The sequence below is a fragment of the Brassica napus genome, chromosome A8 (assembly GCF_020379485.1).
Source record: "Brassica napus cultivar Da-Ae chromosome A8, Da-Ae, whole genome shotgun sequence".
NCBI lineage: Eukaryota > Viridiplantae > Streptophyta > Magnoliopsida > Brassicales > Brassicaceae > Brassica > Brassica napus.
This window is the reverse complement of record NC_063441.1, coordinates 18,294,761-18,317,258: the sequence shown is the minus strand read 5'-3', so window position 1 is coordinate 18,317,258 and position 22,498 is coordinate 18,294,761. Positions and strand designations below refer to the sequence as shown.

The window sequence follows — 22,498 nt, the reverse complement described above, 5'->3', positions numbered from 1 at the left end:
AAAGCAGAGTAATATTTTTTTATTTTTTAACTTTTTGACGTCTAACAATCACATTGATCTATAATACATGATCGACAAGGAATAAATTAACTTCACCCGCCTCGATCTTCTCCCTCTGATTTGATCTCATCGGATGTCTTTTAAAACACGTTCAATATCAAAATTAGCATATATTACATGGGTCATTTAGCTAAAATTTACAAGATTTACCAGTTTTTTTACAGAATTCTACCCGTAAATTTTTCTTTAATAAAAATCCACCTAGGTCAATTGACCTACATGCCAACACCTTGGTTCCGCCACTGCCTACAACTCTACTTTGGCTTTCAATAACCGTTAGGCTATTTAATGATTTCTCTTCAGAATCGCCTCTATGTACTCCACTTGCTTCTATATTTTCTAACAAAGAAAAAGTTTCATCCAAAAAGGAAAGTTTCCTTTAGGAGATAACCTGAAGATTGTAAAGAATATTTGAAAAGATTTTGGGTTGGAGTTCTCCACTTTTGAGATACCCAACAAGATAAATACATTATTATGTATTTCAAATTTCAACATTTGCTTAAAATACTTTTTTTTTAAAGGATTTTCTTAAAATATTTATAGAGAACCTCCTAAAAATGCTCTAAGCTTGACGCTAACTCAATAGATAAAAGATACTAGTGGTCCAGAGTTGGACTCTCTTTTCTCATATCAAAACCTCTTATGAAGACCAACCCTATTTACTAATCCGTCCATTGCATTTTATTAGTCTTTTTGGATAAATAGACAATGCATTAAGAGCTTGACTATATTATCTCTATTTTTATTGTTTCTAAACCCATTACTAATTTATACTAGTTCATAGTTGTGATAGAATTTATACTACTTTATAATAATTCATAATTTGTGATTGTTGATATATACTAATTTATTACAACTTCGCATGTTATTTTGTTATTTCCTTTTTTTATCTGTTTAAGTGTTTCCTTTCCCTTGTTTAAGTTGTTTTCCTTTTCCATGTTTAATTTGTTTTCCTCTTTCTCCTAGATTTGTTTTGTTATATAAGAAAACAAAACTTGTGAGGAGAGACACTTGCTTTTCGATAATCATTAACAACTTGAGAAGATAAAAACTCTGAAGCTCTGTAACTTCTTCCACTCCGTTAGTAGGATTTTGATTATAAGAAACCATGTCTAAGAGTAAGCTTCATGTTTTTGATTCTTTATTATTTGAGTTTAGTTATGTCTCTCACCTGAATCTCTTTGTTTTAGGTTAAGTTTACGTACTTTCTCAATCTCTGGATTTGTTTTACTTAGTGCTTTAGAAATTGATGAGTTCTATTACTAGTTTGGTTTCTTTGCGTGGCTGGCAAGTTATATATCGTTTGATACAAGAAACTAAGATTCACTTAATATTGCAGAAGCTCAGCCTAAGAACGCCCCGATGGATTTGTTTGATAGTGATGATGATACGTGTAGTTTAAGCTCCTTCTACACCATGCGGTCTGAGATACCACGCATGGATGAAGTTCATGTTCAGAAAGATGTTATGTTGGATCAGTCCCTTGATGCTCTCTATGAGAAAAGGTAGCTAGGATTTTTTTCTCTCCACCACTTTTGGTTTTTGTGAGTTGAGTTTTTTTTTGTGATTTTGATGTGAAACTAATGATATTTGGATTCTTTTTCTGGATGTGAAGGAGTTCTACGAGAGAGCAAGCTTTGGCTTCCATTGTTGACGCATTCAAAAGTGACTTGCAGCATGAGTTTGTGGAAAAGAAGTAACTATCTCATACTCTATTCCTTCTTCATATAACTTATGTATTGGTGACACCTGATTGTTATCTAATGTTTCTTCTTCAACGTTGTAGCTTTGCCACCTTGTTGGATCGGTGTTTACACTGCATCAAGAAAGGGTCCACTAAAGAGTCCTTACTAGCATCACATGTTATTGGTTAGTCACCGAGGAACCAGCAACTTATGCGTCATCTTTTTTTTTTTTAATTGAGCTATATACTAACAGTTAATGTGGCGTTTTCAGGGTTGCTAGCTTTGACTGCTGGACTTGGGGATCAAGCACAAGAGATTCTGGAAGAATCCGTCACTCCTCTTTCTCAAGCCCTTAAATCTAGTCGTGAAGCCTTGAAAATAACTTCGGTATAGATAAATTTCATAATCTGTTAGCTATTTATTCTGCTAAAAGTTTATATATGCTTGCTGATATCCTGCCACTTCATTGCAGATTCTTGAGTGTTTAGCAGTCATAACCTTTGTTGGTGGAGCCAATGCAGAGCAAACCGAGAGATCTATGCAAATAATATGGCAAATGATTGACCCTAAACTGGTTTCTAATGTATGCATCTTACTCTTTTTCTCATTATATGGAATTTTAATTCCCAAGTTGGTTTATTAAGAGAGTGAGTTGTTTAATCTTTAAGTACTTAGAAAGCTCACATGTAAGTTGATGTTTTGTGTAGGTTGTTGCAACCAAACCTTCACCTGCTGTAATAACAACTGTTGTCTCTTCCTGGACGTGTCTGCTCACAACAGTTGATAGATGGACTCTAGGTCCCAAAATTTTGCAAGGGTAAGTGGAACTTCTATTTATTTTAACCAAGTGTCTGTCACTTATTAATGGATCTATAAGCTGATTAGATGTTGATATCATTACAGGACCGTGACTTATCTCTCCACACTTTTGGAAAAGGATGACCGATCAGTACGTATAGCTGCTGGTGAAGCTCTTGCTCTTATGTTTGAGTTGGGAATTCTAGAGAAGTTTGATGCGGAAGTTAAAGGGTCTGATAATGGATCAGTGAAAGAAGAAAGAGAGGCATTGATAAACATGCATAGATTGATATCTAAAGTCACTGATCAAGTTAGAGACCTCGCTGTAGAGGCAGGTGGTAAAGGTTGTGCTAAGAAAGATCTCAACACACAACGAAGTTTGTTCAAAGATCTGGTTGAATTTCTTGAGGTATATTTTTACCTTTTATATGATATATATATTGTGGTTTGGATTGTTATATATGATTTTGTTTTTACTTTTGATTAGGATGGAGTGGCACCTGAAACCTCTATAAAGATTGGAGGGAGCTCTATAGAGACGTCAACATGGTGCCAGATGATACAGGTTCCTCTCAATCTTTATAGGACTTGTTATGTTGTTTGTTTCTTGTGAGTGGTTCTTAACGCATACATGTTTGTTTTTCTTTCAACAGTTGAATTTTTTGAAGCATTTCCTTGGGGGTGGCTTTATCAAGCATATGCAGGAGAATGAGTTCCTACACGATGTGTTTAGTTTCACACCAAAGAAGATTGGTGGACATTCTACTATGACTAATGAAGAAAAGGTTTGTTTTGTGACGCTTCATATTGCTCTTTGTTCCTTTGATTATTAACCATGAGTGGTGTTTAATGTTTCCCATCTTCGTTATTTGTGGCAGAGGTTGTTTCAGTCGCCAAACTCAGCTGTCAGCAAAGCTAGGACGAAACTCATGAAAAAGGAGAGGATGATATCTCTAACAAGGAAGTTTTATTCAATTAGTAGTTGATTCTAAATCATGTTTTTAAAATCCATTGTTGTTGGATCTCTTATTATTTATTTATAAATGACAATTTTTTGGTTGTTATTCAATTTGAAGCTCTATTTAAAAATCCACTATTGTTAAAAAAATTAAAAAGGTGTTATTCAATGATAGATTTTAATTTAATTTATAAGTTTAGCTATAGTCTAATACTAAACACTTACTAATTCTAAATGATGTTCTAAAATTCAGTGTGATTAGATCTTTTATTTATACATCATAACTAAAAGTTCTTAGACTTATATTCGATTAAAATGTAAGCAACAAAATTTAAGCTATATATATTGCAACGATTTTAGAATTGAAACCAAATTATTATAAAATTCTAAAACTTAAACCAAAATTTTAAATTTTGAAGATTATAAAACACAGAGAATTGAGTTAAAATATTATAATTTCTTCATTATATAAGATTTGACTAAATTTTCTACTCAGGCCTGTATCACAGTTTAAAAGTATCTAACATAACAATGAAAAAGATAAAAGAGCAACAAAGTTCCATATCATTAAATATTTACGAAGCAAATGCTCCTCCAAATCAACTAACAACGTTTTGCTCACAATAAAAACACAACAAAAATAGCAAGCCATTTGGGATTTCAAACTTCCATGGCCAATAGAAAAAAATTGGTACTGTTTGCAGCTAATAAGGAATCACATATATAATGCACGACTTTAGTGTGCGCCAACAGGAATCATCTTCAAGGCAGCAGCAACAGGCATGCCAAGGAACCCTAGCACGATGCTTACGAACCATTGGTTCCAATTTAGTGGTGTTGTATCTGCAAACGTACCAAGAAGCTCAATTATGATAACTTGGAACACCACCGTACACGTTAGAACCCCTACGAACACGTAGTTCTTTAGTATCCCCGTGAACACATCAATCTTTTCCATTTCCCTCGAGCTTATCTCATTGAACACCTGAGGAAAATGATTATACTTGTGAGAACGTGGTTACGTTCTGGTTGTTTCTTTTTATGATTCAGAGATTTTGAGGGAAGTTTACCTGGCAGAAGACGAAGGTGTTGAAGATAAGGGTATTGAGTGTTAAGTCGGAGTCGATACCGAACATTGTCTTTCCCTTTGTTTGGAGACACCATATGATGACAAGCTGGTATAGTGACTGACCAAGGATGTTCCTCCACATTACATTACTTATGAAGTTTCCTTTCCTTCCCACTGGTGTTCTCTTCATCAGGTCGTCCTGTGGTGGTTCAGTTGCTAGCGCGAGTGCTCCAAGTGTGTCCATTATCATGTTCACCCATAGTAGCTGGACAGCTGTCAGAGGCGCGTTTCCTGTGACATACAGTATCAATCGAGAAGTTAGTTACCAATCCATGAGGAGATGACTGGGCTCTTGAACAATGGAGAAAGAAATGTGGTTTGGAACTAACCAGTAAGGCAGGCTGATAAGAAGTTGACAATAAGAGCCACAACGTTTACTGTCAGCTGGAACTGAACAAATTTCTGAATGTTTATGTACACAGAACGGCCCCATTTGGCAACAGTGACAATCGTCGAGAAGTTATCATCAAGGATAATCACATCTGCACTCTCTTTTGCCACCTAAGAAAATTGGACAATAAAAAGTATGAGAACTCCATTCCTCTTTGAATGGACAGGAACTACGTAAACAATGTTCTTCCATGAGAATCTAGACTAGAATTTTTAATGTGCAGTGGTGCACCAAGATAATGAAACAGGGACAAGGAAGACTGAGAACACACCTCGGTTCCAGAAATTCCCATTGCAAGTCCAATATCAGCTTCATGAAGGGCAGGAGCATCATTTGTTCCATCACCTGTCACTGCAACGACTTCCTGAAACATTGTACGGAGGTTTCTCACCAAAGTATGCTTATCCATGGGTGACGATCGAGCCATGACCTACAAGAAGGAAATTAAAGCTTGAAAATCCCGTGTAGAAGAGTATGCAATTTGGAGTTCGTTTCCTGTTTGCGGATCAGTTGGTTCTGCACTACCAACACAAACTGTATAACTTAATAGTAGCAACTAGTGTTTGTTGCAGACAATCACCTGCAAATTTGGGATTAGCTTGAGTAATTCCTCTTCACTTTTCTCCCGGAACTCGGGGCCTTCGATAGCTATGCCATCATCAGTCAATATCCCGCACTCCCTGGCTATAGCCTTTGCAGTAGTAATGTTATCTCCAGTCACCATTCTGACTGTGATTCCAGCAGCTCTACAAATCGCAACAGACTCCTTGACACCAGGGCGGACAGGGTCTTTGATGCCCACAATACCTATGCAAGTGTATCCTCCACTTGGAATGGGATCTTCTAATGAGAATTCATCACCGATTTCCAGATAAGCAAGGCAAAGAGTTCGAAGGGCTTCACTAGCAAATTCTTCGATAATGTTATTTAGGTGATTAGTAGATGCTTCATCAAGTGGAACAACATCACCATCTTTGTTGATGTACTTATCACAGGCAGCTAAAACTATCTCAGAAGCACCCTTACAATGCGCCCGGAAATGTTCTCCAGACAGCTCAATGACAACTCCCATTCTTTTCTTTGTAGAGTTAAAGGGCTCAACTTTCACAACATTTGAGGCTTGTCTTTCTTTTTGAAAGTCCCCTCCGAGTGCCAACCCAAATTCTAACAGAGCAGTTTCTGTGGGCGATCCCAGTATCTCGGTTTTGTTTCCTTTCCCCACAACAATCTCACCACCGGTGTTGGTAAATATAGATTGCAGTAGAATTTTAACAGCAGACTCAGGGATACTAGAGGCTAAATACCTAGCAGCATCGGAACAATTAACATCTCTGGCTTTTCCACAGATGCAGGCTTTTACAACTGTCATGTGGTTTGTTGTCAGAGTTCCAGTCTTGTCACTACAAATAGTTGTTGCAGATCCCATTGTCTCACAAGCAGCTAGATTCCGCACAAGCGCTTTGTCGTTCATCATCTTCTTCATGGCAAAAGCAAGACTTAATGTGACAGCCAACGGAAGACCCTCTGGGACCGCGACCACAACAATTGTTACAGCAACAGCAAAATATTCCAGGACCGACATCAACTCTTCACCAGTCCAGGCCCAGTGAGAACCGTCTTGAAGCTTCCGAGTAGCCAATCCTTGCACCAAAACAGCAAAAGTAATGACAGCGAAAAACAAACCTATTTTACCAATGATGGTTGCCACACCATTGAGCTTTACTTGCAAAGGTGTCTCATCATCGCCGCCTTCACTTAGTGTAGCCATCAGTTTACCCCATTGAGTCCTCATTCCAACTGTAGTCACCAACATTTTGCAAGATCCATCCTGAACCTTGGTACCTGAAAGAAGAAAGGGGTGCTCCACATTGACACAAATGGGTTCACTTTCACCAGTCAAGCTCGATTCATCTATCAGAACAGAAAACCCTGAGAGAAAAAGCCCATCAGCTGGAACTTGATCCCCAATGCCAAGGTGAACAATATCGCCAGGCAGTAGATCAAATATCGAGATCTTTTGCCTCATTTTATCTCTAGTAACCTGAACCACAATCTTTTTCTTCTCAGCATCCAGGTCCTTGAACTGCAAGGATTGCCTATAATCACTCGTGGCGGTGACAAACACAACAAGAAGAATACTCGCCACTATACCAAGGCCATCATGGGCACCAATCGGCCACCCTTCCATCAGTATCCCAACAATAAGCGATACAAAAGCACATGCAGCTAGAATCATGAGGGTGGTATCCTGAAGGGCTTCCCAAACAAATAACCAAAAGCCACGAGAGGGGCTTTCTGTGAATTGGTTGATTCCGTAAATCTCTTTTCTTATACTCAACTGGTCTTCAGATGTACCAATGCCACTAGTTATCGACGTACAGAGTTTCTCTGTCAGGCCCTCAGTTCCACCATGAATTTTCAACTTTTTCACATCATGCCCTTCTACAATCGATCCTAACTCATCAGGACAAATCTCAAATCCAGCTTTTCTTACTTCTTCAGGTACTGCGTACTCACTAGACAACTTTAAACCTGCAAGCACGCAACACATTCTCGTTAAGGAAAACAAAATACATACTGAACAACACTAAGGACTTAGTCTATTTCTGTTCTCTTTTTTTCGAAAGAATGTTAAATTTATTCAAGCAAAAAAATAGTGTTTACATTTACCGCTGCATTGTATCTAAGTTTATTCTAAAATAAAACACCAAACAATCTTTTTTCTAGTCTATTTCTATTCTCACCATTAATGAACTGAAGTGCAGCTTGTGAAACTAACACCGCCACTCGAAATTTTTCCTGCACAATTCATAAAATAGAAAAAAATGAAAATGATATGAAAAGAAAGCACAAACGAACAGAGTATAAAGCCTGTATATCTCTTTACTTAACACCTCATTCAAAACATTCTTAACTAGCAAACACCACGAGTAGCCTGAGCTCTTTCTCTTAAAATTAGAAACAAAAACAGAGTGATAACGATCCAACAAAGTGAGAAAAATGTGTTGGCCATTCCAGTGAGATCCCATCCAAAGGAAACAAGAATCAGGAACTCGTATCTTCAAATCCATCATAGAAATATATATATATATAAGTGATAGTCCCAAAAAAATCTAATGTCATGCATAGCGACAACTCACACTCACACACAAGTTTTAAGGTATTGGCCATTTCAGTGAGGTCCAAGTAGTAGTTTCAAATCCAACAATAGAAATATAATAAACTTACGAGTAATACTAAAACAAGCTCACTTAGTTAGATCTCATCCAAGAACGAACAGTGACTCACTCAGTGAGTCAACAAACTCAAAAAAACTCGGTAGTTGCGTTCAACGCAAGAGATCATCACTAGATCTCCAACGGTAAGCAAGAGAGAGATCGTTTCAGTTTCATAAGTAGTACCTGATTAGAACGACGAATCGCCTCAGCCTCGGAACGTTTCGTCAGATTAGCAGTGAATCTGAACCGCCTCTTAGGATTCTTCACGATCCAGCAGAGCTTCCTCCAACGCTGCAACGCCTCGTCGGACGAGTTCTTAGGCTTCACATCGCCGAAGTTCTCGTTCAAGTAGTTCTCCATTTTTTTTTTGCCTTAGAAGAGCTAAAATCTCCACTCACTCCTTTACTTCACACAGACACAGGAGAGACAGATTAGAGAGAATCAAGGGGATCTCGTAGATCGAAGACGCAGAAAGATATTATATAATATATAAACAAAGTCATTGAGAAACTCTATTATATATAGACTGAAAAAAGATTATTAAAAAAGGAAGAAGCAATGAAGATTCTTCGTTCATTTCAATTGTAGCTCTTTTTAACTTTTAGTTATTTTCTTTATCTTATCAGTGAAGAGAAATGTCGATATGATTAACGCGTCGTCGTCGTCTCGCATATAAAGTGTGAATGTGTGAGCTTCGTCGAAGTTTCCTCGTATGGAGAGGTAGAGATGGTAGGTCTTTCTTTTTGAACTTTAATGGAAACTTTGTTTACTCGGTGATGACTTGGATGGGTCAAGAAAGTCTACTTCTCTATCTACCTGACTTGACCTTTTTTCTTTCATTTTACACTGTAGATAATAGATATACAAATCATTCGAACACGTTCAATTTTGTAGATTCAAATTCTTGGATGATAGCATAATGGGCTTTATAGGCCCAACGTTTTAAGTATAACGGCCTTATTAGCCCAACTAGCTTATTAAGACTTCCTAATGTCCACGAAACATCATTGTTGTAGCCAACCACATGCCAAAAGCCTTATACACAATTGCAGCGCGCTCATTATTGCAGGTAATGGAATGAAAAACATGATTTGATGATAATATATTAAGTTGAAGACTACCTTCACAGTCTTCATACATGGAACAAATACAAGAGGTGGATCAGCGCTTTGCTGGTTTGAATGCGTCCAGTTCCAAAGTTCAAAAGGGTGTTGCATACTTGCATCTAGATTCATTATCCTACAACCTTATCCTTGAATCCGACCCTGAAACATAATATGCAAATAGTAATTAGACTGAACGTGGACACTTGATCCATTTAGCATGACCAAATGTGTAGAGTAGTAATCAGCTCTTGCAACAACTGAACTGATGTTCATAATCTCATATTAAATGATGTTAGTAACAGAGCTTTTCATTTGCATCTAAGTTTGACAATGATAGCTTTATAATTAAATCTGTTGAGATCATGTAGAGATTAGTGGGTCATCGACCTTAATCTCTAAAAAATGTGTAATAATATAAGCTTTTACATCAGAAATTTTAATGGAACATATATAGTATATAAAATTTAATTTGAGTCGGTTTATTTATCGCCAATTGATTTTAAGTTCAAAACCCGAGAACTTTAACATAAATTTAACTTGCATAAAACTCGATGCATTTATTTTACCTTTCTTAATGTATAATTTTAACAACTCTCGTTTATAAGGTGTAATGACTAATGAGAGGCTCGAACGGCATTTTTGTTATGTGATAAGCCAAGTTTTGACATGTCATTAGTAGGTTGACATCTCAACAAAGAAGGTAGACACATGATTGTAACATACATTTGTCAACTAACACCATTCTGATTCCCAGAGACAATCATTTGGCACCTTATTTTAATTACTTGTTTAATGTGTATTAAATATGTTTTACACCTAAGCTTAATCATCAAGTGGCTTCTCATACGGTCAATACCTATTGGCTATTGCCATCGTGTCGACTTTTATATTACGAAGAAACATTAAAAGCATCTTTTACGCATCAAACGTTTTGTTTTATCGTCTTCAACTCTTGTTCTGATAATTTAAGTCCAGGGTAAGCTAGACAGACCATAACCAACAGACTAAAAAACTAAACTGAACTTTTATGTATGTCACATGTAGTTTCACGAGTTTCAGTTTTGTCTAAATCTCACAGTTAGTTATATTCGGAACATTAATACATCACATAAAACTTCACATTTTCATACATATGGAGTTAATTATGACAAAATACGTTCCCCTACAAGTCAAATTCACACATGTGATATAAGTAAAGTAATTAAATCATATTTCACAATATACATTATACGAACTATCAAATTATTAGTAAACATTAGTTATCATATGTAATATTAGTTTTAGATCTACAAGTATATAATTTTTTCAAAGTATACACAATTATCTAAGAAATCTATAATTAAATTAAGATAATAACAATGATACAAAGTGACAAAAAAATATACTGATATAAATTTCTATAAAAATATGTTGAAGATTACCATATCAAATTAAATATTCTAATATTGCTAATATGAAAATCGTCACTTTTATATTTTCTTTACTACTTAATAGGTAGTTTTCTGGTATCATATATGCAAAGAATTTGCTAGTCTTTTTTTAACACATAAAAGAATTTGCTAGTCAAATTATAAATCATTATAGCTAATCACTAAAACAGAGAGAAAATGTTCATATTTTTAGAAATCTTCCAAATCTGGCATTCCACACTAATAACTCAAAATATATTAGTACTATACTCCCTCTATTTCTTAAAGATTGATGTTTTGGTGTTTTTACACATATTAAAAAAATACATTAATCATGCATTATTTTTTAAAGTGATCAAATTCCAATATTTTTTTAACCAATAGTCTTTCAATAAATTCAATTAATTTTATTAAAATTTGTAATTTTTCTGTAGAAAACATAAAAACTTTATTTTTGTGAAACAGTTTTTTTTTCTATAAGATGAAAGGAGAGAGTAATATTTTAAATATATTATGGTTTAAAAACTAATTTAACTGTTTAAGTCGTAATGACACAGATTAAAAACATAACCATTATTTGAATTTCACAATCAGTTATAAATGCCGCCATAAGTAGACCAATAATAAACTAGAAAAATCCATAATCACCTATTAGTGAATCTTGACCGTATTAACTGAAGCCAGTTCTTTTATCATTTACGTGGAACATAAAAAAATAGCTGGAACGATATTTAAGCCACCTGATAAAAGTTCCATGAAAATGATACTACATTCTTGCAATGTTTATAGAAAACCCCCAAACTTAAAAAAATGTACAACAACCCCACTTGTTTGATACGAAACAAACCCATTTAAAAAAAAAAAATTGCTCCGAATTGGGAGCATAGAAGTACCTAATGACTTCATTAGACACCAACTTCATATGATTACATCAACGGTGATCTTGTTATATTATATTAAGGGTTTTTGTAATAATATAACAACATAGGTAAGTTAAATAATGCATAAATCATGAATTTTGTCAATTAAGATACTAACAAGCATTCGCTAATAAAAAAATTTAATGTTGAATTATTAGAGTTGATCAGAGAATAATCATGAAATTAAATATGATAATTAAAATAATTGGGGGTTCTTTTTGGACATTTTGTACGATTTAGGAAACTTACCAAGTTTAGGGGGTTTTAGAGTAAATGTCGTATAAAAAAAAGAAAAAAGGGAGAGTTATCAGAATGAGCTCTTTCGTCTGCATCCCCAAGTCTCTCTGCCTTTATTCAGAGCTTTCTTCGGTCACCGTTCCCTTTGAAATTAATTACAATCACATTAACTCACAAAACTACCAAAAAGCTTTGAGAAAAGACAACTCTGAAGATTCACAGAGAGAGAGAAGAGAAAAGAAGACAGCTTTGAGTTGCGGTTGCAAAGCAGCAAATCTGACAGTTTGCAGAATCAAAAGAGAGAGCAAGGAATCGAAGATTTGCTTCTTCTTCTTCTTCTTCTTCTTCAACAGGAAGCAAACTAAATGCTCATAGAAAGTTAGCATTTTCAAGGAGAGAGAGTTAAATTGATCTCACTTGGGTCTCTGCTCTTTTGATCTGTAACGGAACTAGCTTCAGACTTTTGAGGACCTGGGTTTGATCCTTAAAGCTGAGATCTTTCTTTTCCTTGAGGAGGGTTCTGCTTAATCTTCAGTAAGTTTCAAGCTTTCTGCAAATTGTAGAATCTGGCGAGCTCCAACTGCAGTTAGAGCAAGTTTATTGGGTTTCTATTCTAGAACAATCTTACTCTGTTTAGTTCACAATTGTAATTTAAAAAAAAAGTCTGAGTCTTTAGGTCATGCTGCTGAGCTTTGTCTTAAGATTTGACTTTTCTGTTCTCATTTACAGCAACCAATGACTATTGATTCTTTTCAGGTGGTTCAGTTTTAAGACCTTTGTGAGCTTTGAGAGATTCATATGTGATCACAAGAGACAGCTGGCTGCTCCTAAGGCCCAAAGTGAATTGAGGTCTACCGGGTCAGCGTGCAGTGTTGAGTAGTTAGGGCAGTAGATATGCCTCCTTCCCCGGCATTGAGATGCTCTCCTGGCAAGGAACATAGACGAGGGCACAGCATTGAATATGGAACACTCTTCAGAGACAATGACGAAGAAGATCTTGCCTTGTTTAGTGAGTTGCAAGAGAAAGAAAGAGATGATTTCTTGCTTCAGTCTTCTGATGATCTTGAAGATGCATTTTGTAAGTTTATGTTTTCTGTCTCACCAAGATCCTTTAATTGTTTCCTTCTAATTTTGGAACGTTTATCTTCTTCTTCTTCAGCTACAAAATTGAAGCATTTTTCGGAGTTCACCATTCCTATTCAAGGAGAGAGTAGCAGATTGCTTAGTGCAGAAGAAGATAAGAACGACTATGATTGGTAGCTTTTCATATCTAACTTTTGCATCTTTTTATTTTATTTTTCAAACTCTTTGTCTTAACAAAGGTTACTGTATAATCAATTGAAAAGGTTGTTGACGCCTCCAGACACACCACTTTTTCCTTCATTGGATGATGAACCGCAAGCAACTAGTGTTGGAACACGAGGGAGACCGCAGAGTCAGACTTCTTTATCTAGATCTTCAACGGTATTCATCTATACCAAGGTTTTAAAATTGTTCTAGGTGGCGTCTAGGCGGCAAATTGGTTTTAGCCCAAATGGTTTCTTAAAATCGGATTTATATGATTCAAATCAGTTTAAACCATTTTAATCGGTTTTTACACCGTTCTAAATCAGTTTAAGTCGATCTAAATTAGTCTAAATTTGTTAAATAAACTAATAATGTTAGTACAAATCTAAATTTCTTTTGTTTTGTATATCCAATTTGATAATTCGCTAAAAAAAATTTATAATTAAATCCAGATACTAAAATTTGTTAGATATATGTAAAATAAAAAAAAAAAAAAATAGTTCTAGAGTCCTAATATTCCGTCTAGTTGTTAGTCCTCTATAAAGCAACTAGTTACCCCCAAATAATCTGTCGTTAGTCCTAGCCAAACATTACTGTATTAAATGTTAACCATGGTTTCACTTTGCTGAATATGCATTTATATGTATATATATGTGTAGATGGAGAAGAGACGCCGTAGTAGTAAGGGAAGTCCAAGCCCAAACCGGTTAAGCACATCACCTCGAGCTGACACAATGCAACAGCAGATAAGGGGAAGGCCATCATCATCACGCCATCCTAGTCCAGCGTCTGGTCAACGATCAGTTACCCCAGTTAGAAGAATCTCTCCTTCTCCAGGGAAACCTGTATCATCAAGATCTTCAACCCCAACTTCACGAAGGATGAGCACTGGCTCAACCACCACGGCGGCACCGCCAGCTGGCAGGGGCACTTCTCCTGTCAGATCAAGTCGAGGCAACTCAGCTTCACCCAAAATAAAAGTCTGGCAGTCAAACATTCCTGGTTTCTCATTGGATGCGCCACCAAATCTCCGAACTTCTTTGGGTGATCGACCTGCATCCTATGTTAGAGGCTCCTCACCAGCGTCAACACGCAGCAGACAGTCTGTTTCTCCGAGTGCGTCAAGAAGTGTTAGTTCATCTCACAGTCATGAGGATCTTCTTCACCCTATACAGTCTATTCCTGTAGGTAGCTCAGAACGTGCGGTTTCAAAGAGAGCTAGCCTCTCTCCGAATAGTAGAAGTTCGAGATCTTCGAAGTTACAGTCACCTGGTTCAGCACCGAGAAGGCCGTTTGAGTCTGCTCTTCGTCAGATGGATCATCCTAAAAGCCATCATAGCATGTTTAGGCCTCTTGCTTCTAGCCTTCCTAGCACTGGCATCTATTCTGGGAAAAGTAGCTCGTCTTCTTACCATCACCTAATGTTAAGACATTCATCTGCGACAGTGGGGAGCAATTCAAGCTCTAGCCAAGTTATAGGGTTCATGCCAGATACTAAAGGGAGCGATTCTGTTGCCCAATCTGAAGCTTATCCGGATAAACATGGAGAAATTATGGATGTATTGAATGAAGGTAGTAGACATGAGAGTCATGAGAGTTCTCAGAGTGATATGGATCAAGGTTATGCTGTTGAATGCGAGTCTAGTGTGAATGAGGAGGTCAACCATATAGGCAATGACTTTTTGGAAGGGGCCGATCTTGAAACTATGGAGGTTTGTGGTAGATGTGGTTCCCATTACCGTGCCACTGAAACAACTAGAAGCGAGATAAATATTTGTGCAGATTGCAGGGAAGAACACAGTTTCGTGGAAACAGATTCCCATGGAACAACAAGAGCTCTTGATGAAAATTCAAAGTCTCAGGAGAAATTTGATGAAAAGGAGTCTATTGTTGAGAAAACTCCTGCAATAAGTGTGCTAGAATCGCTGCCTGTTGCTATGGTTGAGATTGAGCAGTGTGATGATTCCTATCAGCAAGAAGAAAATCATTTGCAAGAGAGCTCTATTTTCAGGGCTTTAGGAGAGCAAGATGATGAAATAGAGTCTTCCACTGGCTGTGGTCTATTGAGTACAGAGAATATTCAAAGTGAGCTTTCTGAGAAGCATCATGATGTGAAGATTGGTTCTTTAGAAGGTAGGAGGGGAGCTCCTTTGCTTATAAAGAGATCAGTGAGTATGAAGTCACCAATCACTCAAGCTAGTAACTCTAGTGGGTTTACCAGATCATATGATGGATTTTCTTATTTGAGGGATAAGAGTATGAGTCTTAGAAGCTCCACAGAAACTACTTCTGCATCTTCTTCTTGGGATTATGGTTCCTCTATAAGAAAAGGAAGTCATGTGCGACATCAGAGCGGGAGTACACTTGATATGGAGACTCATAGGTATGATACCAACTCCAAATTCCTGAGCAGCATGTCATCCACATCTGGCGTGCCAGCAGACAGTTTTGAAGTGTGTGCTGCCCAAATGACATGTACTCACGATGAAACTCATCAAGAATCTCATCCTGAACTCCAAGATCCAAAATGTAACGAAACCAATGTGATGAATGGATCAATTGGTCTTTCCACCAATGTAGTTGGTGTCCTAGCAGAGCATGATCCAGTTATAATTGAGAATGGATTTTCTGAAAATAGAGATGAGGTAGACAATACTGTGATGAGCAAAGTGGAGATAAGCGAATCACCGGCACATGTAAGGAACACATCTGAAGTAGGAGCATCAACTGTCACTGATGACTGCTCTCTCTATGATCACTCTAAGCTACAAGAAAAGGATGTGAATGAAACTCCTCACCACGGTTCATCCACCACGACATCCTCAGAAATAGAGCCGGAGAGTTGCAAAATTCCAGAGTCAGAATGCAACGTAAATGCAGTGGATGATGACTGCTCAGAGAAGAGTATGGCACATGCTTCTGTGGATCACCACATCTCCTTGGCTCCTCCTGTAAACGAAATTTCAGGTATTGCCATCTCACCGTGCTTTTATTACTGTTTTGTTACGTGTATTTTTTCTTACAACCTTGTGGAGTTTTAGACATGGTTGCTTGCTCTCTGCAGATGAGTCAACAGTACTTGTGGAGTGTCCAGGCCAAAAAGAGCCGAAGAGCCTCACGCTCGAAGAAGCCACTGATGCAATACTGTTCTGCAGCTCCATCGTTCACGACCTAGTTTACCAAGCTGCATCAATAGCAATGGACAAAGCAAGGGACGTGGCGGCAACTGAAGAAGAAGTATTGCGTCCAACAGTGACAGTTCTTGGAAAGTCGGATGCTAACAGGAGTAGTTACACAAGCGGTGGTGGAACAAAGACGAAGAAACAGAGTTCCAAAGGGGCCAAAGCGAGTAGGAAGCAAACGGAAACAGAGGAGAACATAGAGGTACATATAGAGAATGATGAGAATGCAGGGGAAGCTGCAAGGATGATAAGTAACGTTGGAGTTCCTCCTAGTAATAAAGCAGATAATTTGAAACCTCCTCCTAAGCTGGAGAATAAATGCAATTGCTCTATTATGTGATTTTTTTTTGTTGTTTTACTAGTAAAGTTTTTAATGCCTTGTTCATAATGTTTGTAGTTGGTTGTGTTGTTGTTGTTCGGGTATTTACGTTTGTTGCAGCTAATTTGTGAGAGGAAAGCACACGATTTCGGTTGCCTATTACTAATGGTGGCATGAATTGTAAAGTTTTTATTTACTTTGGTATGATTTGATTATTATTACTAATAAACCCTTTTACTTTTTTTTATTCAATTTAGTTGTTTGGCCTTCTATTCAATTTGGTTTATATAATTTTATTTGAATATCAAATTATCATTCATTATAATAAAAAGCAGCCCGATCAGTTGTGAAGTATTAATTTCTTGGAAGACAAAATGCAAACTCTTATTCTTTCTTAAAATAAAAATTTGAGCCAAGTTAAGATTTTAAATTCTGTTTGAGGTTCTGTTTACAGTAACTATTTATTTCTGTCCTTTACGAGCAAGAAACCGTTCTCTGGCTGCTTCAATTCTACTCTCCACATTTTCAGAAACTGTAGGTGTTTCTGCATTGTTGGTGTTCGTAGACGACTCCGTGCTCTTCTTCTCTTCAGGTTCCTTGAAAGAGTTATCAGGTCCACCACTACATATAACAGCAGAAGAGACCAATCAATGACTGAACCCAAACCAAAAGGGAAAGAAAGCCGGAACAAGACTAGAATGAAGAATTATAAATGTTTGTTTTTACCTCAGTTTTCTGACATTTAATTTCTCAATCTTTCTTTTGATGGGAGCTACCCATGACATTTCAACTGAACAAACATTGCGCATGAATGGTCGTGTGGTGGATATCAGTTCGTGGTACACTACATAATTTGGCAACATTCCATCCTGGTCAGTACTCAGCACAGATGCTGGATGCACCTGGAATCAACCCCCCAAAAAAAGAGTTTAAAATCTTCTCTCCTATAGATCTCAGTTAATGTGGATTAATATAAGATCTAACAACGTCACTGAACAATTATAAATCAGTTAATACCTGGACTAGCTGGGGCTTGAAGGTAAGAGTTCGGAATCCATTATGACGAAGCATTCTCTCAGCAACTTGGTTTGCATTACCCACACACAGAGCTTTCCTCAACTTCCTGTACTCCTCTCGGCTTGAGCTCTTCCTCCCACGTGCTCCAACTTCCAATCGATCTAGTTTGTCAAGAAGACCAATTAGTTTTAGTGACGGTTATATATGTAAAAGCTTGGTTGAAACCTTGGGAGAGAGTAAAAGACTAATTCTTTCATTGGAACTTGTTGACATGAAACAGTACTAACCTTTGGATATTTTCTGCATAATCTGACATAATTGTCGTCTAACATCTCTAACAAACACCATCCCTCGCACCTGCAAATTATTTTCACCAAAAAATGGCATAAAAGAACTTTTGAAGTAACTCTAACAAAAGGGGTTTATCTAAACAAAGGCATTAGATTCCAGAAACACTCGTGATTGAAAAGGATAAAACTGTATGATCAGACAATAAGAACATGATATCCCAACGGAGAACATAATATATTTAACTTCCTTCTGAAGAATGGCATTTGGTGATTATGCATAATTTTGATGCCATCATGCTTTTAACGAGGATACTTGAAAATAGATAAGAAAGAAGACGGAGTAATCTACCTGCAGGTCATTTTCTTTGCACCATCGAATATCATAATTATTACTGTCCCAACATTCAAAAATCTGTAGTAGTTGAATGTGGTCACCAAATCCGGATCCATCAGGAAGATTAGATTCTTCATCACGCTTCCTCTTCTTTTCATTTGGTTTACTGTCACACAAGCACAAACAATAACGAGACGAGTTGATGAATCTGCTGTGATTTGAAAGATTTCATAATCTGACTCAGGTTATTGTATATCACAAAACTAACCTCCTACCAGGAAGTAGAGTAGTCTCTGCTGACAACATAGCAACGACTGTTAGAGCTTGAGATAAGCAACCACTTTCATTCGCTTCTATCAATGTCCTTGACAACGATGGCTCTAGTGGAAGGTCTGTTGAACCACAAATATGCTCAGTTTGAAATTAAAAAAAAAAACAAAAAAAAAGAGAAAACTGATAAACAATGGAAAAAATGCGCTAAACATACCTGACATCGTCCTTCCAATATTTGTTATTGCTCCATTCTCATCAATTGCATCAATGAGATACAACTGCTTCAATGCATCTTCTAATGACTCAGCTGCATATTATAGGTAAGGAAATTTCATAAGTATCTCGAATTTGTAGAACATAAAATTGAACTTTTGAAGCATCTAACCCCGATAGAAATCGGTACTTACATGATGGAGCGTCAAGAAAATCGAACTTGAGAATGTCAATATCAGGAAGATCCAACGATTTCAAGTAAAGAACACTTCCAGCAAGGGAAGTTCGTTGTATTTCAGGAATCGTTGCATCAAGGAGATCATCCCTGTAGACTGCCAAGGGGTATAATCGGTAACATTTCCCAGGTCTAGTTCTTCCAGCACGTCCAGCACGTTGGTTAGCTTGAACTCTGTGGAACACCACAGTTAAATAGATTTAAAAAGAAGTGCAATAAGCATATAGGAGACCATTGTTATTCCTGAGTAAGCATAAGTTATAACTCATCGGGTCCTATCTAACCACTATCAGTAGATATTTGGTTCGTTTTAAATATCATGCGACATCAACTGGTTCATTCTACGCACCAATAGATTAGTACAAGTTCAATATTATCTACTAATTTAATGAAATGAACCACGATTTCTGAAACAAAACTCTTTTGCTTACTTGCTAATTTGAGTAACATCAAGAGAATACATTCCACTTGATGGGTTATATTGTCTTTGCTTCACATACCCCGAATCAATAACATACCTGTCATAGAAAAAATAGGTGTCTGAAAATGCTGTCGATCTCCACATTCAAAACATAATCTGAAAATTTGCTTAAAATGTACACAAAAAAACCATGATGCAATCCTAATACGACATTTTTACGGCAGCAGTAACAGAAGCATCAGACCAAACAAGCAGATTCAAGAACGCAGTGGAAAGTATTCTCATACTAAATACATTTTTCATATAAAAAAATATTTACTATTTCCTGGACTAGACTTAACAACGTCGTGATGTAAATATCATTATGTTATGCCGTAAATGGAAAACGGTAGGCATCAGACGTGAAAACCAAAAATATAATTAAAAAGTTCAGGTTTCTTACACAACTCCGTCCACAGTAAGGGAAGTTTCAGCAATATTTGTAGCAACAATAAACCTCCGGCAGTTTGGAGGAGGTGGACTAAACACACGAACCTGCAGAAATGGTGAATGTCAATAAAAAATACAAAACCTTTTAGACCAACAAGAGATCTTGATTGCACAAACAAAATCCAGAAACCGTTACCTGCATCTCAGGTGGCAGAGATCCATGAAGAGGATAAATAATAGCATCCATACATGATCCCTCTGCTAAGCTTCTCACTTTTTCCTCCAGCTTTGATACTAACTTTTCAATATCATCCTATTTAAAACCATACAATACGAATAAGAAACGCAACAATTTAGATGGTTCAGCTAAGCTTCAATGAACAATAGTATAAACAGACCTGTCCAGTCATAAAGATCAAGATATCACCTTCTGGCTCACGAACATGTATATCTGCAAGCAAACAACAAGGTTGCAAATTTAAAACCAAATCATTTTAATCAAAACAGAAACACTCGACGTTGAGAAAAATTACCAATAGCCACTTTGAGAGAAGACTCAATATAACTGCCGGGACGCTCTTTGCTGTACAATATCTCCACAGGGTATAACTTCCCAGGTACATTCAACACAGGACATCCCGAAAAGAATCGAGAAACCTTTTCCCCGTCAAGCGTTGCAGAGGTTATAAGAACTTTGAAGTTAGACGAACGGATTCTAACCAAACGCTTCATTAGACCCAACAGAATATCCCTAACAAAAAAAAACAAAAAGGAACCAAGTTAACAAGATATAAGCAAAATGATTACAGAATAATCAATCATATAAAAAGTCTTTACGTGTTTAAACTCCTCTCGTGAGCTTCATCTAATATAATCACAGAGTAATCATCAAGCATTGGATTGGAGAGGCTCTCACGGAGTAAAACTCCATCTGTGAGGTACCTACAATGAGATGACAAATCAAAAGACATAACTAAATAACTGAACATATATTTCTATTACTTAATGCGTGTTTTGTTCGATGTTCTGTCTTCGAAACGTATAGCGTAACCAACGTCTTCTCCTAGGGGTACATCAAGCTCCTGCGCCACTCGCCTGGCGACGGAAACGGCGGCGACACGACGGGGCTGAGTGACGGCGATGACGCCGGACTTAGTGTAGCCATGTCGACGGAGGATCTGAGAGAGCTGGGTGCTCTTTCCGGAACCGGTTTCTCCGATGATGACAACGACTGGGTTGTTCTCAACTGTTTCCACGATCTTCTCTTCGAATTGAAGGATCGGGAGATTCGCCATATCGCAGAGAAACGCTCACGGAAGCTAATCAAGTTCAGGAATCAGATAAAACGAAGCTGAAGCTGCTACTTGTGCTTAGACCGGAACCCTAATCGCACTCCGGCGCCTCGAGAAATCTCGATTCAGCACAGTTTTTTTTTTCCCTGAACCCTTTGGATTTAAAATCTTATTACTGGGATAAACAGATTCAGAGCTCCTTTAAGTTACTCGAAAGTCAAGAGTCAAACCCCTCTTTCTCACTTAGCGGCTCATGTTTTTGTGAATTAACAAAATGATCTTACAATACATGAGATAGACTAAATTTAGCTGTGTAGAGTTTAGTCGGTTGAATTTTTTATTAGATATTTTTGATGCTCCTGTAAAAACTAAAAAAGAAAAGAAAAAGAGAAAGAATAAATATTGAGAAATTATTTGTATCTACAATTTAATAAATAATGTTTTAGAAAATGAAGTTCCTACGACTATTTCGTTTTTTTTTTGTTTAAATTTTGTAAAAATAAAACATAATTAGTGATTTTGATAGTTGTGGATAGAAATTTAAGATAAATATTTTTGTTACATCCCAACCAATGACCTTATAATATTTTTGATACAAAAGAGAAAGTGAGCATCACTTCATTCCGTATCATTTTAGGAGATTTTTGGCTTAAGTTCAAATGTAGTATATGTTGTTCTTCTCAATTAGTATATGGCATTTGAGTCATCACCTTTCTTTCAATATTAACTCTATTTTCGTGAGAAAAAGTCCATCAAATAGTTTATTATCGGGATTTTTAAACCTAGACTCAGCCACCAAACTAATTATTTCTAAGTTTTAAGATTTCTCAAATATATTTCATTGAAAAATCCTAAAAGTGAGAGCTATTGTACCAAAGCCACTAAAGAAATTGTACTGGTTCCTAAATTGATTCTATGAAAAGACTCTTCTCACTATGGAACTGGGCCTTGTAACTTTTTCTAATGTTTCCTCTTTTCTGCTAAATAGAAAAAAAAAAGAAAGAAGCAACCAACGTCCCACATCGGCTATACTTCTGGTGTCACAGGCGTATAAATAATAGAAACATTCAACTAATCGACAACAGTCAGTGGAAGAAGTGATTGGGCTATGGGCTTGTCAAAGCTCGGGCCCTGGAAAGTCGCCGGGCCACCATTCCGCAGAGATGCGGCCTCGGTAACGAGAGATTCTTGTGCTCGGAGAGACATTATCGGCTGAGACATGTGTATGGAGCCTGTCTCTCCAGTCAAGATATTATGGCCAGTTTAACAGTAATTCACTTCCCTAACGGGATTCA

General features: G+C 36.9%; 4 protein-coding genes across 4 annotated transcripts; 2 read left to right on the top strand and 2 right to left on the bottom strand.

The window, feature by feature from the left end:
- Positions 1 to 195: 195 nt before the first annotated feature.
- Positions 196 to 4,136, top strand: LOC106361711 (interferon-related developmental regulator 1-like). The gene is made up of 11 exons (XM_013801518.3): positions 196 to 1,178; positions 1,400 to 1,565; positions 1,676 to 1,756; positions 1,847 to 1,929; positions 2,017 to 2,132; positions 2,218 to 2,328; positions 2,453 to 2,562; positions 2,649 to 2,952; positions 3,031 to 3,108; positions 3,197 to 3,328; positions 3,422 to 4,136. The coding sequence occupies exons 1-11, from the start codon at positions 1,169 to 1,171 to the stop codon at positions 3,527 to 3,529; spliced, it is 1,299 nt and encodes a 432-aa protein (XP_013656972.1). The 5' UTR covers positions 196 to 1,168; the 3' UTR covers positions 3,530 to 4,136.
- LOC111199778 (calcium-transporting ATPase 1) lies at positions 4,048 to 8,929 on the bottom strand. Its single transcript, XM_022690173.2, has 7 exons — positions 8,423 to 8,929; positions 7,766 to 7,820; positions 5,602 to 7,553; positions 5,293 to 5,451; positions 4,960 to 5,131; positions 4,572 to 4,861; positions 4,048 to 4,486 (listed from the first exon to the last, which is right to left on the bottom strand). Exons 1-7 carry the CDS (start codon positions 8,597 to 8,599, stop codon positions 4,238 to 4,240), a joined length of 3,054 nt encoding a protein of 1,017 aa, XP_022545894.1. The 5' UTR covers positions 8,600 to 8,929; the 3' UTR covers positions 4,048 to 4,237.
- Positions 8,930 to 11,983: 3,054 nt separating this feature from the next.
- Positions 11,984 to 16,951, top strand: LOC111215640. Its single transcript, XM_022719476.2, has 6 exons — positions 11,984 to 12,445; positions 12,668 to 12,989; positions 13,071 to 13,167; positions 13,258 to 13,375; positions 13,858 to 16,165; positions 16,263 to 16,951. Exons 2-6 carry the CDS (start codon positions 12,806 to 12,808, stop codon positions 16,718 to 16,720), a joined length of 3,165 nt encoding a protein of 1,054 aa, XP_022575197.1. The 5' UTR covers positions 11,984 to 12,445; positions 12,668 to 12,805; the 3' UTR covers positions 16,721 to 16,951.
- A 123-nt stretch (positions 16,952 to 17,074) lies between these two features.
- On the bottom strand, positions 17,075 to 21,537 carry LOC111199777 (probable pre-mRNA-splicing factor ATP-dependent RNA helicase DEAH4). Its single transcript, XM_022690172.2, has 15 exons — positions 20,914 to 21,537; positions 20,749 to 20,853; positions 20,445 to 20,662; positions 20,310 to 20,362; positions 20,108 to 20,224; positions 19,925 to 20,016; positions 19,493 to 19,579; positions 19,021 to 19,235; positions 18,828 to 18,920; positions 18,609 to 18,732; positions 18,356 to 18,506; positions 18,004 to 18,073; positions 17,717 to 17,877; positions 17,426 to 17,601; positions 17,075 to 17,320 (listed from the first exon to the last, which is right to left on the bottom strand). The coding sequence occupies exons 1-15, from the start codon at positions 21,204 to 21,206 to the stop codon at positions 17,161 to 17,163; spliced, it is 2,115 nt and encodes a 704-aa protein (XP_022545893.1). The 5' UTR covers positions 21,207 to 21,537; the 3' UTR covers positions 17,075 to 17,160.
- Between the last annotated feature and the right edge of the window lie 961 nt (positions 21,538 to 22,498).